Below are 15,346 nucleotides of genomic sequence, written 5' to 3' on the forward strand. Positions count from 1 at the left end.
CAAACAAATAACCCCCTACAAGTAATCCTGACCGAATGAGTAACCCCCTACAAGTAACCTCTGACCAAACGAGAAAAGAGAAAGGTGAATATTGATAGCATATATACAATTACATTCTCTAGTTACTTCGGTAGACACTTGTGATTTCAGACTCGAGCTTGACACTAGTGAGCTTAGGCTTAGCTCAAGCTCAAAGCTGAAGCTAGTCGAGCTTGAGAAAATCGAGCTCAAAACCTTCGACACAAGCTCGGCTTAGGGCTTGAACATCAAATGCTTGATCCTAGTCTTAAAATTATTTGTGTTTTTATCAAATGATAATTGGAATCCCTCACTAAAACCCAAATATGAAAATAACTCCCAAAATCCAAATGTTAATAAATAATTTTAGACTACAAATTTTATACTTCAACTTTTGAGCATAGTAAAAAAAATACTACCTCTGTTACAGGTTATGTGCAACGATTAGACATTTTACCTCTTTGTTTTATGTCAAATCGTTGCACGTAACATGTGATGGAGGTAGTAAAAAAATTAAGTTTGTTCACAAAATTTCAAGTCTAACGGTCTAACCAAAGATAGTTCAACTCTTACCTTCTTAAGCCGAACCTGATCTTGAGACAAGCCAACTTGAGTCGAGGTTTGACATATAAATATATAATCCATGATTTATTGATTTGTAATCCACGCATTGGGTCTTTAGAGGGAAGAGTTCTTTTAACCATTTCTAGCAACTCGCCTTCCTGGCTCCTGACGTACGTTAGAAAAGTGGCATTCTGGATTCCGGAACCTCTTCCATCTTCATGTTGCATTCTCACTCATTTTCTCTCTCCTCCACTCTGGTATCTCTCTTTTCCCTCTCTCTATTTTTTAATATTTATTCTGAAATCGAATTGCATGATTACGACCCAAATTACAACATTTCATTTCGGAATTAGATTGAAGCAATACACGATAATTTACATAAACCCGAAATTTTGCTCTTAATTTGTCTTCGTTAATCGAAATTTGGACCTAAAATCACTGATAGCAATTCTAATTTTCGTTCCCTAATCACCCCAATTGATATATTTAGAGAACAAACCAAATTAATTGCTAAAATTTGTTGGTTTTCATGAATTATTAATAGAATTGGGTATTGATGATGTTTAACATTTTGACTAGGGCAAATTGAGTTTACCTAGGGCTAATAGAAGCTCTAGTTGCCCAAGATTTTCAATGGTTTCAACGGAGAACAACGGCCACAAAATGAAAATACCGCATGTTATGACGGTGGCGGGTGCGGACTCGGGGGCGGGTGCAGGAATACAGGCTGATTTGAAGGCCTGTGCTGCACTTGGGGTTTATTGTTCAACTGTGATCACAGCTGTTACTGCTCAGAATACTGTTGGGGTTCAGGTCTATTGTTTATCTTCATTGTTTTTGATGTATATGTGATATAGGAGGATGTGCATTTTGGTATGTTCTGTTATTGATCAATGGTCTATGGAATTATAACATCTTATCAGTAATTGTAGGGGATGACTAACAGTTGATTGTTAATGTAATGGTAATGCTTCGTAGATTTGACCTTGTCTAATCCCGCATTCTAGGTTGTAGCCTTGTTATTAAGGTTGGTGGTATGTCGAAGGAAAAAATGATAAAATATATCATGATAAACTCTATAGTGATATTAAAAAATTCAGCTTGGTGCTCACTGACCCTTGTGAAATCTTAGAAAGTTAGAAGTTTAGTACGGAGTACTATGTTTGCCACATATACTGCTAACACTTGGGCAGGGAATCTAAGGTGCCGATTCTTGATTTGACATTGGTAGAAGGTTATCTATAGTCATTCAGAGCCTACATTTTACACGATTGGTTAATAATTATATGATTGTATTTTGTATCCATATGGGTTCCACTGTCGTTTTGATCCATACAAATGGGTGATTGTAGGATAGTGATTGGTTTATTTAGCATGCAATATTGTTCGCATACCTTTGAATTTTGAAGGCTCTCAATTGATGAGTTATGTGTGAAGTTTGAAGATAACTCGTGGTCTAGGAGTTTTAATGTGCTAAGAGGTTTTTCCAAAGTATCAAGCACTGTTATATATCGGGGAGTGCAACGTGGAAAAAGTCTCCAATCTAGCTTGAGTTGAGGAAAGCACAAGCTTTTATTGAGGGTGTAACAGAATTTCTGGATAAAAGGAGTGCATAATCCACGTAGTATGTAGGGTGTACAATTGCACATAATATTTTCACATTAGTTTAACTATCTCTCAGGGTATTAAATGTATTCTTAGGTGAGGGTGAGAAAGTGCAATTATATTTGAATAAAGCTACCATTGTATCCCACTGTTATTTATTTATTTTAATGGGGACTAACCTTTGCGAAAGAGGTTGTGGTTTAGGTCTATTAGGAGACTAAAGCTCGTACTTATTGTGTGGTCTCAGTCCTGTCTTCCTAGATGTTTTACTATTGGTTGATCTAGTTGCTTATGAACACTTGTGGAATCCTATAAGGAGCTATTTTTTTTGTATTGTGTGCTAACATGTCATGTTTTAATACAATGGTGAGCTGTTTGCGAACTTTGATGTTACTAATGGGAAATATTTGGCTTGTTTTATAGGGTGTCAACATATTGCCAGAGGACTTTGTGGCCGAGCAAATGAAGTCTGTGCTTTCAGATATGGAAGTTGATGTGGTAAGTTCAGTTGAAGTTATTTGAATCCTTTTTGTGAAGGGTTTTTCTTCAAGAGGTATATTAGTGGCTGAACTTGGTCCTGATAGGACATTTCCTTGGGTTAGGTTTTGCTGAGCTGCTAGGCCTGCTACTTTATGCACCTTTGTTGATTGCTTCAACTAAACATGCTCTAGTCTCTCATGATGAATGAATGTATTTATGTCAATTTATTCAAACTGTATGGCCTGACATTCATCAGTTAATTGCTTCAAAATCTTTGAAGAATATCACTATAGACCTGGGTTCATTATTGTTTCCATGCTGGTATTCATCAGCTAATCAGTTGCTAGTTGCTTAATTTATCTGCATTTAAATTAATAAACTTTTTTTGAACTATTGCCAAGAACTCCCTGTGGTAAAACTTAATTATCTTGATACTTATTGCATTAATGTAAGTCAAACCAATTGAAAAGCATTCGCCGAAGTATGGATTTTTGTCCTGCTAAACATCTTGATTATATTTTAGAACAGGAGAGCATAAGTGATTGAGATTAGATGCTTGGTTTCAAATTTGGAGTTGAAAGAGTCATTTTATTTTAAACTCTTGATGTGATTTCCACCTCCCCCCCCCCCCCCCCCCCTCTGCCCCCAGCTATCACCACTTTCTTTATACTAATTTATCTTTTGATCCTCAAAAGCTTACATTCCTACAACTACATATCCTGTCTCATGTTACTAGACTGTAGGTTTGTTGTAATGATTTGAAATTTCTCAGGTAAAAACGGGTATGCTTCCTTCTGTTGGTATGGTCAAGGTCCTCCTCCATTCCATCAAGGAGTACCCAGTTCAAGGTATGTATGCGTCTCTGGATTTAATGATTCTTAGTTTTTGCTGCAGTTGTGTATTGTGAGCTGAGTTAATCATGTTATTGAAGGAAGCTTTGGTGGTGGATCCTGTGATGGTAGCAACCAGTGGAGATGTGCTGGCTGGTTCGTCTGTTCTACCTGTATTTAGGTATGTGCCAATGTGTGACAGTTCTATGATGCATTGCCTCCTTAGGGGAAGTGAATATGATATCAATGTCTATGTGTGATGTATAATAAAATTTCATCCTAGAAATAGGAAAGCAGAATATTTTTCAGTGCTGATATTTAACCAAAGTTAGTCACAAAGCAATGAAGAGGCAAAATCAAATAGAATTTGTTAGACTGTAGTTGCAAAAAGAGGCTGGTATGGAACTAATGGAAGGTAGCTTTGTTCTTTCTGCCACTATTTTTTTAGGCTTTTTGGCTCGATTAATGATTTCTTCCCTTTTATCAAGGCTGTAGCATTGATGCCCATTCAGCTTTTATAATAATTTTCTGTTTTGAATTTGTATGTTCTAATTATAATATTTGTTGCTTTCTGGAATTAATTTTGATACTTCTACTTCTACATGCTACCCCTGTTTCTTTATTGATCTTTAAGTAAACTATATAAAACAGGCAAGAGTTGCTTCCTATGGCTGATTTAGTGACACCAAATTTAAAAGAGGCATCATATTTGCTTGGGGGCATGCACCTTGAAACAGTTGCTGACATGCGGTCTGCTGCAAAATTGATACATGATATGGGTCCACGGTAAGACCTTTACATGCCTTTGATTTTCTTATTATACACTTCTTTTATTTACTGTGCTTATTAGTTTATAATTAGGATGTTTTCCTTTTATTCAGATGATTGTTATTTGTAATTGATACATGTGACTACTTTAAGTGTGGAAACAAAATTTGTATCTTTTTAGTTGGAGCTACAGAACTTGATGTAGTTTTTGTAGCGAACCTGAGCCTGTGAAATGGGGAGACAAGTGAAGACATATTATTTCCATCTGATCAGAGTTGCCATTATTATCCCAAGCCTTGGGCTTATTAAACTATAGAATTCTCAAGCAAATTCTATGAATGATTGCAGGTGCCCTTTCTAAGAAATTAGCATGAAAATTAATGTAGAATATCATATTGCAACAATAAGTAGACCTGGCAATCCTGACCCAGACCCGATGACCCGACCCGAATGACCCGACCAATGACCCGAAATCGACCCGAAAACAGTGACCCGAAATTGACCCGAAACCCGAAATCAACCCGACCCGACCCATACCCGACCCGAAGTGGAATTGACCCGACCTTGACCCGAAACCCGAAGTGACCCGACCCGAAACGACCCGACCCGAAATGACCCGACCCGAAGTTGACCCGAGACCCGAAATAACCCGACCCGAAGTTGACCCGAGACCCGAAGTGACCCGAGACCCGAAGTTGACCCGACCCGAAGTTGACCCGATACCCAAAGTGACCCGACCTTTAACTTGAATTAATTGACCCAAATAGACTCGAAACCCAAAGTGACCCTAACTAAAATTACCTTATACCTGAAATGACCAGAATCTATTTAAGCTAAAGACTTGACCTGAGCAAACCGAAATAGAAAATAACCGCAATTAAACTGACTTAATTTTTTTTTATTAATCTGTAATGTGTAACAGTGTAAGTAATTTACATATTTTGAGCATTACTTTTCTCGATTTCTTCGGCCTATTCTCTTTATAAGTTATTAAAAATTCGTAAAAAGATTGAAATTTAACGACTATTCTACGGAGTTTGTCCATAAAATTAAGAAAAAATTTACTAAAGCTTGAAATAAAAGTCACAATTCTCACCAGTCTAGAGAAAAAAAATAGTACAATAATAATGCGTACATAACATAATGTTCAATACCAAATGAAATTACAAAATATTCTAAATAATTATACTCCAATATTCGACTCTTGAAATTGTTGACATTTAACACTTGGAGTCGCCGCCCAATCCACATAAGAACCAAAAAATCCATCATCCTCATTTGCTACATAAATATAAAAACAATAATATAAGCAAATACAGTAATACACTATAAATGCAAAAATAAAGAAACAAGAATGTACAACTCTGAAAAATGTAGGAACATGAATATACATATTTTAAAAAAATATAATAAAATACTTACTTTCAAAAGAGTACATCCAACTACGAGTTGTTATTAAAGCCTCCACATTTTCAGGAATTGATGAACTTTTCCATTTATTCAATACTCGACTCCCAATGCTGAAAGTTGATTCGGAAGCGACGGTTGTCAAGGGCACGGCCAAAATATCTCTAGCCAAATGAGAAAGGCCTTTATATCGATGCTCATTTTCTTTCCAAAAAGCTAATATGTCAAGCTCCGCTTTCCGATCTAGTTTAGGGTCCTCAAGGTAAACATCCAATATTGACCTCTCACCAAAAGAAGATGAGGCCTCTTTATCGTCATATTCCTGTATTCAACACAACGAGTCAACGACAAACCATAAAACACATCACCAAACAAAACAACATAAACTTAACTTATAATCTTAATAACAACTACTTAACTTATAACATAAACTTAACTTATAATCTTAATAACAACTACTTAACTTATAACATAAACTTAACTTATAATCTTAAAAAAAACCAGTAATTGACAGAAAAAATAAAGTAAACACAAGAAAAACAGAAGGCAAATATGTAAAAAAAAACAGTCTAGTCAATAGATTAAGAATGAAAGATAATCAAAAGGATTATAATTGACAGAAAAAATAAAGTAAACACAAGAAAAACAGAAGGCAAACATGTAAAAAACAGTCTAATCAATAGATTAAGAATGAAGGATAATCAAAAGGATTATAATTGACAGATTAAATAAAGTAAACACAAGAAAAACAGAATCCAAATATGTAAAAAAAGTCTAATCAATAGATTAAGAATGAAGGATAATCAAAAGGATTAAAAAAACAGAAGAACAATTACAATTACCGCAAAATAGTCGAATTTTCGCTTGCGGTTTCCAGTTGAAGTGCTGCTTATGGAGGCTCTGGAATGTGAGGCATGTGCCATATCAGTGTTGTTGTTCAATGTTGATGATGTTCCAGTTTGGGCATATAGCTTATAAAATTTCTCCAACTTAAGATGGAGATCACTAACTCTCAAGGTAGCCTCAACATCTCCAAATATGTTTTCATAACAAAACTTTAGCACTGATAATTTGCAACGAGGATCAAGAATCATAGCAAACGCAAATAACATGCCATAATCATCTTGTTCTGAGTTAAACCAATACTTATCAAACTTGCTCTTCATTTCTATTGCCATTGTCCTCAAAACATCATCATCATCGTGCTCCAACTCTATCAAAAGCATGAGAATCTTCCAAACATTCCCAAAATAAAGATTTGAGGTAGGATACTCACTTCCCGAAAACATCTTAGTTATCTCATAAAAGGGTTCTAAAACATCTCGAATCTTCTCAAGAACATCCCACTCTTCAGAGGTAGGACACCATTTTTGAACTTCAGACATCTCCCTAAAAGCCTCACGATATAAGATAGCCCTATCAAGCATCATGTATGTAGAATTCCACCTCGTAGGAACATCAAGCCACAATGATTTTGTTTCTTTTATCTTAGCTAGACTTACACAAGATCGAAAAGTGTTTTTTCTTGTTTCAGAATATTTTACCTTCTTCACACAATGTCTTACTTTCTCAACTATATGTTCAATGACCTTAAGTCCATCTTTAACAATGAGATTTAATACATGTGCAGCACATCGTACATGAAAAAACTCACCATTATACAATAAAGCATCTCGTGCAAGTAGAGTTTCCTTCAAATAGTCTTGCATTCTATCATTACTAGAGGCATTGTCTAATGTGAAGCAAAAAATCTTATCATCAATACCCCAATCTTGAAGCATGGACAACACAGCAGAATACATGGTCTTTCCAGTGTGTGGTGAATCAATATGACTAAAGTTAAGCACTGTACTAATTAATTTCCAATTATCATCCACATAGTGAGCTGTCAGACACAAATATCCCTCTGTTTGACAAGAGGTCCACATATCACATGTTAATGAGATACGACTAGAGACTTTACTTAGAGTTTCCTTTAACTGGGCCTTCAAAGTTTTATGCATTTTTAAACAATCAGCTTTAGCAGTGTTCCTACAAATGAATTTTACATCATCACTTAAATATGCATGAATTTCTCTATTACCATCATGCTCAACCCAAGAGAAAGCATACCCATGTTTTATTATTGCTTTAGCTACCAGATTTCTGTACACAATTTGGTTAAAGATTTTACCTTTGTTTGAAGCGTTTCCTCCTTGGTTTTTCATATATTTCTCATATGCACTGCATTTTCTGAGATGTCTTTGCATATTTTGGGTTCCATAATGGGGGTCGGTTATGAAGGATGCTTTCTGGCAATGTTTGCAAATTGACCTCTGTTTCCCATCACTAGATTCCGTCTTGTCAAACGTGAGGAATTCCAGCCAAACTAGACTCCGTTTCTTTTCTACAGCTTGAAATCCAGATTCCATAGTGCTCACATTGTTGTTTTCAACTGTAAGTTCAGGATCACCGTCTTCTTCCTCTTGTGTACGAACATTGGCTCCTTCCTCTGGTGTACACTCATCCTCTGTACCCTCTGGTGAAATAATAGGCTCGTCATAAATAATATGATCATCCATTGCTGCAAAATAAGCAAGAATAATATCATTAGTTATTGTCAGATTAAGATAAGGTGTAGCATCTCTTATCCAATAATGTTCAAATATTTGAATCATAATTCTGAAACTAATATCCACACAGAATTTGAAATGTTGCAGTGGAGACAAAATAATAATATCTAAACCAATCAAAAAGGGAAAATCAACCTTCTGTTTTTATATACATTCAAATTAAGGCCATGTCAACACACTTATAAAAGATATTTGTTTGTTAGAATGCAGCTTGCTTGCAGTTTAGTTGTTTAATCAATCGAATGGACTCTTCCATTTGCATACCAAACCACATAATGGACAATTGAAATAAGCTCAAAACCCCATCAATCATTACATCAATTTCTATCTCATTAATCACTCTAAAACATATCTAACACAAAAATAAGTTAACCCCAAAAAATAAAGCACAGATTTATATATAATAAACAAAATGCAATACAAATTAATATGATTCATTCTTATAAAACTCAATAAATTTAGAATAAGAGAGAAATACCGTCAGAATTTATCTAATGCATTAAGATTTATCCCATAGAAACCCCCAATTGAATTTTTTTTTTTTTAAAAAAACTAATTTGTTGTACGCCATTCCTACACATTCAGAAGAAAGCTCAAAAATCTCAGATTCCAATTCACATCTTCTAAATTACAGCAAACCTACAAGCTACAACCATAAAAAGCTGTCATCTCGCCTTTTTGGTGATCAGGAGCTAGGTGAGCACAGAGATACTTATGCTTTGCATAGTTAAACAAAGATAATGAAAGAATTGAAAGGATTTGATCATTAATCTCTAAATTAAAAGTAAAGCAGTCAACCTAAGCAGATAAACTATTTTCCGAATCATCAGAGATTAATTCAATATACATTATATCAGATCTAAGAAATAGAAGTAAATTACCTGAGATTCTGGGAATACGAAATCTTCTAGGCCACTTGAGTAAAAAACGCTTGAATGGAAAATGAGATTAAGTGTGTAGAGAATAGAGATTAGAGAAGAGTGAAGTCAGTGAACACAAAAGAGAGAGATTGGACTTCAATGGAGTAATGGATGGAATGAAAAATGAAAACGGCTGAGGAAGTGAGGAAGATTCTAGGGCTGTAGATTTTTTTTTTCTTTCTTATTGTTTTACTTTATTTTTGTTTTTTGTATTTTAGAATTTACTTAATTTCGTCACTTTACCAATTATCCTTTCACTCGTGGAAATTTGGAGGGAGTATTCCCGCTTATAATTTACCAATTATCCTCATAATGAAATACTTTTAGAGTTTTAGCCATTTGGGGGGGAAGAATTTCCCACAATTTTTAACCAAGTTAAATGTTTATTTTTGTTTCCCTCTTAAATTTTCACTTTTAAGTTGTAACTTTGTTAAAATTGAAATTTTGAAAATTTTTAATTGATCAACAGTGTGTTCGTAATCTTACATATGATTATCTGAATATGAGAATATTTCACTTAATTAATAATACCTTCGTTTTTTTTAGTTGACACGTTTTGACTTTATTCACACACTCCTCTTTGACCGTATTTTGTGTTTTATATGTAATGAAAAATATAGTATGTGGGATCTTGTAACATTCGTCACGATATTTATTTTCAAAATATCAACTTTTCATAATTTTTTATTATCGGTGATTAAGGATATAAATGGTTGAAGTTATGCATCAGCAAACATGACTAAAGAAACGTGTCAACTAAAAAGAAACAGAGGAAGTATCATATTATGTGCAACTGGCCAACTGTGCACCAATTACCCAACACTCAGTCATTATAAGTTTATAATTTAATAAATTTTTTCTTTTTATAAATATAAACATCAATATATAATGCACGATAAATCTTATATTCAATCAAAAAGTAATATTCATTTATTACATTAGTTTAGTTGTTTAATTGAGTAGTAGACTAGTAGATAGATACAAGCATAGTTGCATAACTGATAACTGCAATACTTCATAATTCATTAATTCATAATAGACTAATAGTGATGAGACATCCTATGAAGTAATTTAGACCGGAGAGTCGGAGACTGAGCTATTAAGTAGCCCGAAAAAGCTTTAATCTAATCTTATCAAGTTTGAATTTGAGATCAAATTACCTTGAACAGGAAAAACCTTGTTATGAGTTTCGTTTGAAAAAAATTGATTGGAATCGGATATGTTTACAATAATGTTGTTAATCAACTTTATAATTAAATTTTGTGTCGTTTTCCACCCTTATGTTTAAGTACTTGATCACATATATTATTATACATTAAAGCATGTAATTTTAAGAACTAATTACAACTGAGTTTAAGTTGACTTGAATTCCTAATTAACAATAAATTTTTTATCAAACGAAGCATGTTATAACCTATTTTTGATTGAATCGGTCACAAAAATAAAATTGAGTATATGTTGGCTGGTTTGACCTCCTAATTTGCAATTTAGCAGTAAATTTAATTTCAAACGAAGCATGTCATAACATATATCTGATCGAATTGGTTAAGAAAAGTTCACAACGCGAGTAAGTGTACTTGGTGTCCATCCACGCTACTACTCTTTAAGTCTTTATTAGAAAAAATATAGTCTTGTCACTCTTGTGTCATTGTGTGTACTTGTTGAAATCGCCACCACAATAAATATTTTAAGAATATTCAATTGGTAAAATTTTATAATGTAAATTACTGATAATTATAATAGGAAGTCCATTATTGATCAATTTCCTGCACTGGCATGCCTGCATACATGTATCAATGTATGTCCAGTTAAAATTAATGGAGCACTTAAAAAACATAGATTATATTATAGATTATTATAAGAATAATACAAAGAAATTATTACAACAGTGACAATGATAATAAGAGTATTAAAACTAAGGTCAATAAGAGAGTGAGGTATAACTCAATTAGTTAGAGCATCCCTCTTAGTTTCAGGAGATCCTGAAATTGATTCTCAATCTAAACACCAAAAAAAAAAAAACGTCAATAAAAGTCTAACAATTACTATATTGGTATATTCCATGAAAAAAGTAGCCTTACTAAATAGTAAATAATAAATATAGTGAGTTTCTCGTCAAAAAATAAATAAATATATATACAGAGTTGAATTTAACCCAATGCATCGACCCGAATATGACCCGACCCGAAGTTGACCCGAATTTTGGACCCGAAAATTGACCCGACCCGAACTGACCCGACCCGAAAATTGACCCGACCCGAACTCACCCGACCCAAACTCGACCCGACCCGATCTCGACCCGAAGTGTTGACCCGATACCCGACCCGACCCGATTATCAGTCGACCCGAAATCAACCCGAAACCCGAAATGACCCGACCCGACCCGAACTTGACCCGATAACTTTTTGACCCGAAATTGACCCGACCTGAAATGACCCGACCCATACCCGACCCGAATGACCCATTTGCCAGGTCTAACAATAAGCTGCAAAATGTTTTCAGACCTTAAAGAATAAGCTGCCAATTGGTTGAAGCTAAACAAATCCAGCTATGTTTTGGGTGTTTTCAGTGATAAAAAAATTGTTTCTTGCAGTTTGTTTTAATTTGAAGTATGTGAAATTGTGTTCTTCATTCTTCTATCTAATACTACTATCAGGTCTATCACTGTATCACAGTTCTAAAAAGCTGATAAAATGATCTCTTTATTATTTTTTTTCTTAAGCTATATTGCCTTATTGTGTTCTTCATTCTTCACCAGTGCACATTTAAGCCCATACCAATTATATATTTCTAGATCACTATGTATCTGCCCCCATTTTTTTTCCTAGATGGCCAGCCAGTCCCAATACTATAAATGCTTTGATCAATAACTGGCTTGAGTGATGATCACATGGTGTTTTTGGTGCATGTAATAATATCTCATGCAGTTGCTATTTGTAGGAATGGTTTTAATTTTTAAAACCATCACTCTGTGGTGATGGGTCTTTGGTTAGTTGTTGAGATTGAGGCCCTGGGTCCTGGACCTGGACTCTTTGGTTTGACTATTTGTAGAAGAATCGCAGCCAAAAAAGAAACAGTGAGAAAATTAAATGAGGGATAAATAATAATGTAAAATTGTGAATCGATTATTAATTTTTAAGCCTGATGAAGAACACAAGCTGCAAAGGTTTTTCTGCTAACAAATACGTAATATACTTTTTCTTATTTCAGAAATGTGCTTGTGAAAGGTGGTGACCTCCCTGCCTCAATGGATGCAGTTGATGTATTCTTTGATGGTATGCTATTACATCCCTTCAAGTCTACTGAGGTCATGAGAATGACCTTTTCTCTCTGCTATTTCACCTTTTCTTTGACAGGTTATGCTTTCCCCCCCCCCCCCCCCCCCTAATAAATGTATATTTACAGGAGTAAATTTGTATGAATTGGGCTCAACACGCATTAATACCCGTAATACTCATGGCACTGGATGCACATTGGCATCAAGTATTGCAGCTGAGTTAGCGAAAGGTTTGCCAATGCTTTCAGCTGTTAAGGTAATTTTTTTATTTTTTATTTTTTTTGTGTCATGGTGAGGTCATTTGTAATCCTTGATTTTTGTGTCATTACATACTTCTAAGATCTGCTATTTTATAGACTACTAATCACTAATGGAGACCCATTTGGTAGGCAGTAATAAATATGGTTGTTGTAATGAAATTCTAACATCTTTTTCTATTTTCTTTTGCAGATTGCCAAACGTTATGTTGAGACTGCCTTGAATTACGGAAAAGATATGGCTATTGGTAGAGGACCTCAAGGCCCCTTTGATCACTTGTTAAAGCTTAAAGTCTGCAGATCAGTTGCGCCTCGTGCTTTCTGTCCATCAGATTTATTCCTCTATGCTGTTACAGATTCTGGGATGAATGGGAAATGGGGCCGTTCTATTACAGATGCTGTTAAAGCTGCTATAGAAGGAGGAGCAACCATTGTTCAACTCAGGTATGTTTTGATAACTTATACATTCATTTTAGCCTTTTGCTTCAACAATAGACTTGAGTGTGGTGTGAGTTCAGTTTGGCAAGAAACTAGTACTAAGTAAATTGCAACTTGAGGGAAATTATTCTATTCTGTACTAGGAATATGCATTTATTTATTCAGCTGATTTTAGTTTTTAAATGGAAGTTTTCCATAACATTGGGATTTTCTTTTGAGTTCTGATTGGTGCTGCTAAAATATTACTTTACACTACTGGGATACTGGCTTATGTATTTTATTCAATTATAAACAAGGTCCTTAAGTTTAGAGACCCTTTTCTCCAAGATAATACACGAAGTATGGTATTTCACTAGTTGAAACGTGAGCATAACAAATTATTTAAGAATTCTCAATTATGAAAGTTCTGAACTCATAAGTGGTGCTAGATCTTTAAATTCCAGTTGCTATGGCATAGTTAAGATTTTACGTTGTTGGGACTCTTGTTCTTTTACTTTTCTCCAGATCATCACCTTTACTTGTTCCTCTACTCGCAGTCTCGCACCAATTATTGTCTCTGTTTTTTTTTTCCCCCTATGATAACGAGCTCTCCATTTTTAGGTCCGGTGCTTTCTAACTGAGTTCAAAATGAAGCTGAAAATTGGCAGGATAATAGCCAAGGGTTCTATTATCATGTTCGAAAAAGGATTCTAATGATGGATTGTTTTAAACTGAATTAAATTATTTAGCCGATGCTTATTCCCCAGATACCATCATTGCTTCTTCTCCTTAGACAGTAAATGAACAAAGTCTTCTCAGAGAAGCGTTTTCTGCTTTTTATTTAGTATTTGTTCTTGGCTTGTTGCTATTGGCTTCAGAAAGTTTATAAGGAATTTACGAACGATATTTATTTTCAACCAGTTGGCCTTTTCTCCTCCCTTTTGTGTGTTGCCTATCTTCCCTGTTTCTCTTCGTTGTTTGGACATTTTCACCTTGTTTGTAGCTAACAATTTTGCAGCTTATGGTAATGATTTATATTTAGTTTTGTTTCTGGACATGATAATGTTTCCAAGATTTGCTGCTAATATGTGCTGAAAGATCTAGTTTTAAGTCCTCATTTTTTAATTATTTTTTTTTTTTTTTTTTTTTTTTTAGGGAAAAGAATTTGGAAACCAGGGACTTCATTGAAGCAGCCAAGGAGTGTGTCAGCATTTGCCACTCTAAAGGAGTTCCAATCTTAATAAATGACAGAGTTGATGTAGCATTGGCTTCTGATGCTGATGGTGTGCATGTTGGCCAATCTGACATGCCAGTATCTCTTGTTCGATCTCTTCTAGGACCTGAAAAGATTATTGGTGTTTCATGTAAGACCCAAGAACAAGCTCATGAAGCTTGGATCAATGGGGCTGATTATATTGGTTCTGGTGGTGTTTTTCCAACTAACACTAAAGCAAATAATAAGACCATTGGCTTGGATGGCCTGAAAGAGGTCTGCTTGGCGTCAAAACTACCTGTGGTTGCAATTGGTGGTATAGGCTTGTCCAATGCTCATTCTGTTATGGAAATCAATGTGCCAAATTTGGAAGGTGTTGCCGTTGTCTCAGCCCTTTTTAATGCCGAATGTGTTTCTTTGGCAACTAAGCAGCTGCATGAAATTCTAAAGCAGGCTGTACAAACAAGAAAGTAGGGAAAGAAGAGTCGTGATGGAAATGCTGTTGCTGTTCATCATTCTGATCATTTGTGTGCTCTAAAATGCATTTTTTGGTGAGGTGAGTTTAAAGCTTAACATACAATGCTCAACAGATGAGAAAGATCATGTGGAAGATATCAGAGATCTCATGCCTTTCATTGACTCGTTTTATTTGCTCTTGATTATTGATTTTGGATTCATGGCTACAATGAGGAATGGTCGATCCATTTAGCGCGTTGTGATTTGTCCATCTTTTATATTCTATTTATTTTTGTTACTTTTCTTTTTTAAATAATGTACTTAAAATGTGGCAATTATAAATTTAAGGGTGAGCTTTTTGAACACTTGTAATCTTTAAACCCAACATTTACTATTGTTGGTTTATCATTGTGATTTGTGATTTTGTGAAGCAGATTGATGTACTGGTAGATTATTGAGTATTAGGATAAATGGTTTTCAATGAAGGGTGACTTTTGATTTTGGGATATGGCCCATATGGAT

The 15,346-nt window shown here is 34.7% G+C and overlaps 1 protein-coding gene across 2 annotated transcripts; it reads left to right on the forward strand.

Moving 5' to 3' along the window:
- The first annotated feature begins 696 nt into the window (after positions 1 to 696).
- LOC145621629 (thiamine biosynthetic bifunctional enzyme TH1, chloroplastic-like) lies at positions 697 to 15,254 on the forward strand. Of its 2 annotated transcripts, XM_081676358.1 has the most exons (10): positions 697 to 839; positions 1,162 to 1,395; positions 2,611 to 2,685; positions 3,440 to 3,515; positions 3,603 to 3,678; positions 4,149 to 4,283; positions 12,415 to 12,479; positions 12,610 to 12,737; positions 12,932 to 13,182; positions 14,311 to 15,254. In XM_081676358.1, the coding sequence occupies exons 1-10, from the start codon at positions 801 to 803 to the stop codon at positions 14,840 to 14,842; spliced, it is 1,611 nt and encodes a 536-aa protein (XP_081532484.1). In that variant the 5' UTR covers positions 697 to 800; the 3' UTR covers positions 14,843 to 15,254. The 2 variants fall into 2 exon arrangements, with proteins under 2 accessions (XP_081532484.1, XP_081532487.1); XM_081676361.1 differs by lacking the exon at positions 12,610 to 12,737 and having other exon boundaries at positions 13,095 to 13,182.
- The last annotated feature ends 92 nt before the right edge of the window (positions 15,255 to 15,346 follow it).

This window comes from Chenopodium album, chromosome 1 (assembly GCF_948465745.1).
Source record: "Chenopodium album chromosome 1, dcCheAlbu1.1, whole genome shotgun sequence".
Taxonomy (NCBI): domain Eukaryota; kingdom Viridiplantae; phylum Streptophyta; class Magnoliopsida; order Caryophyllales; family Amaranthaceae; genus Chenopodium; species Chenopodium album.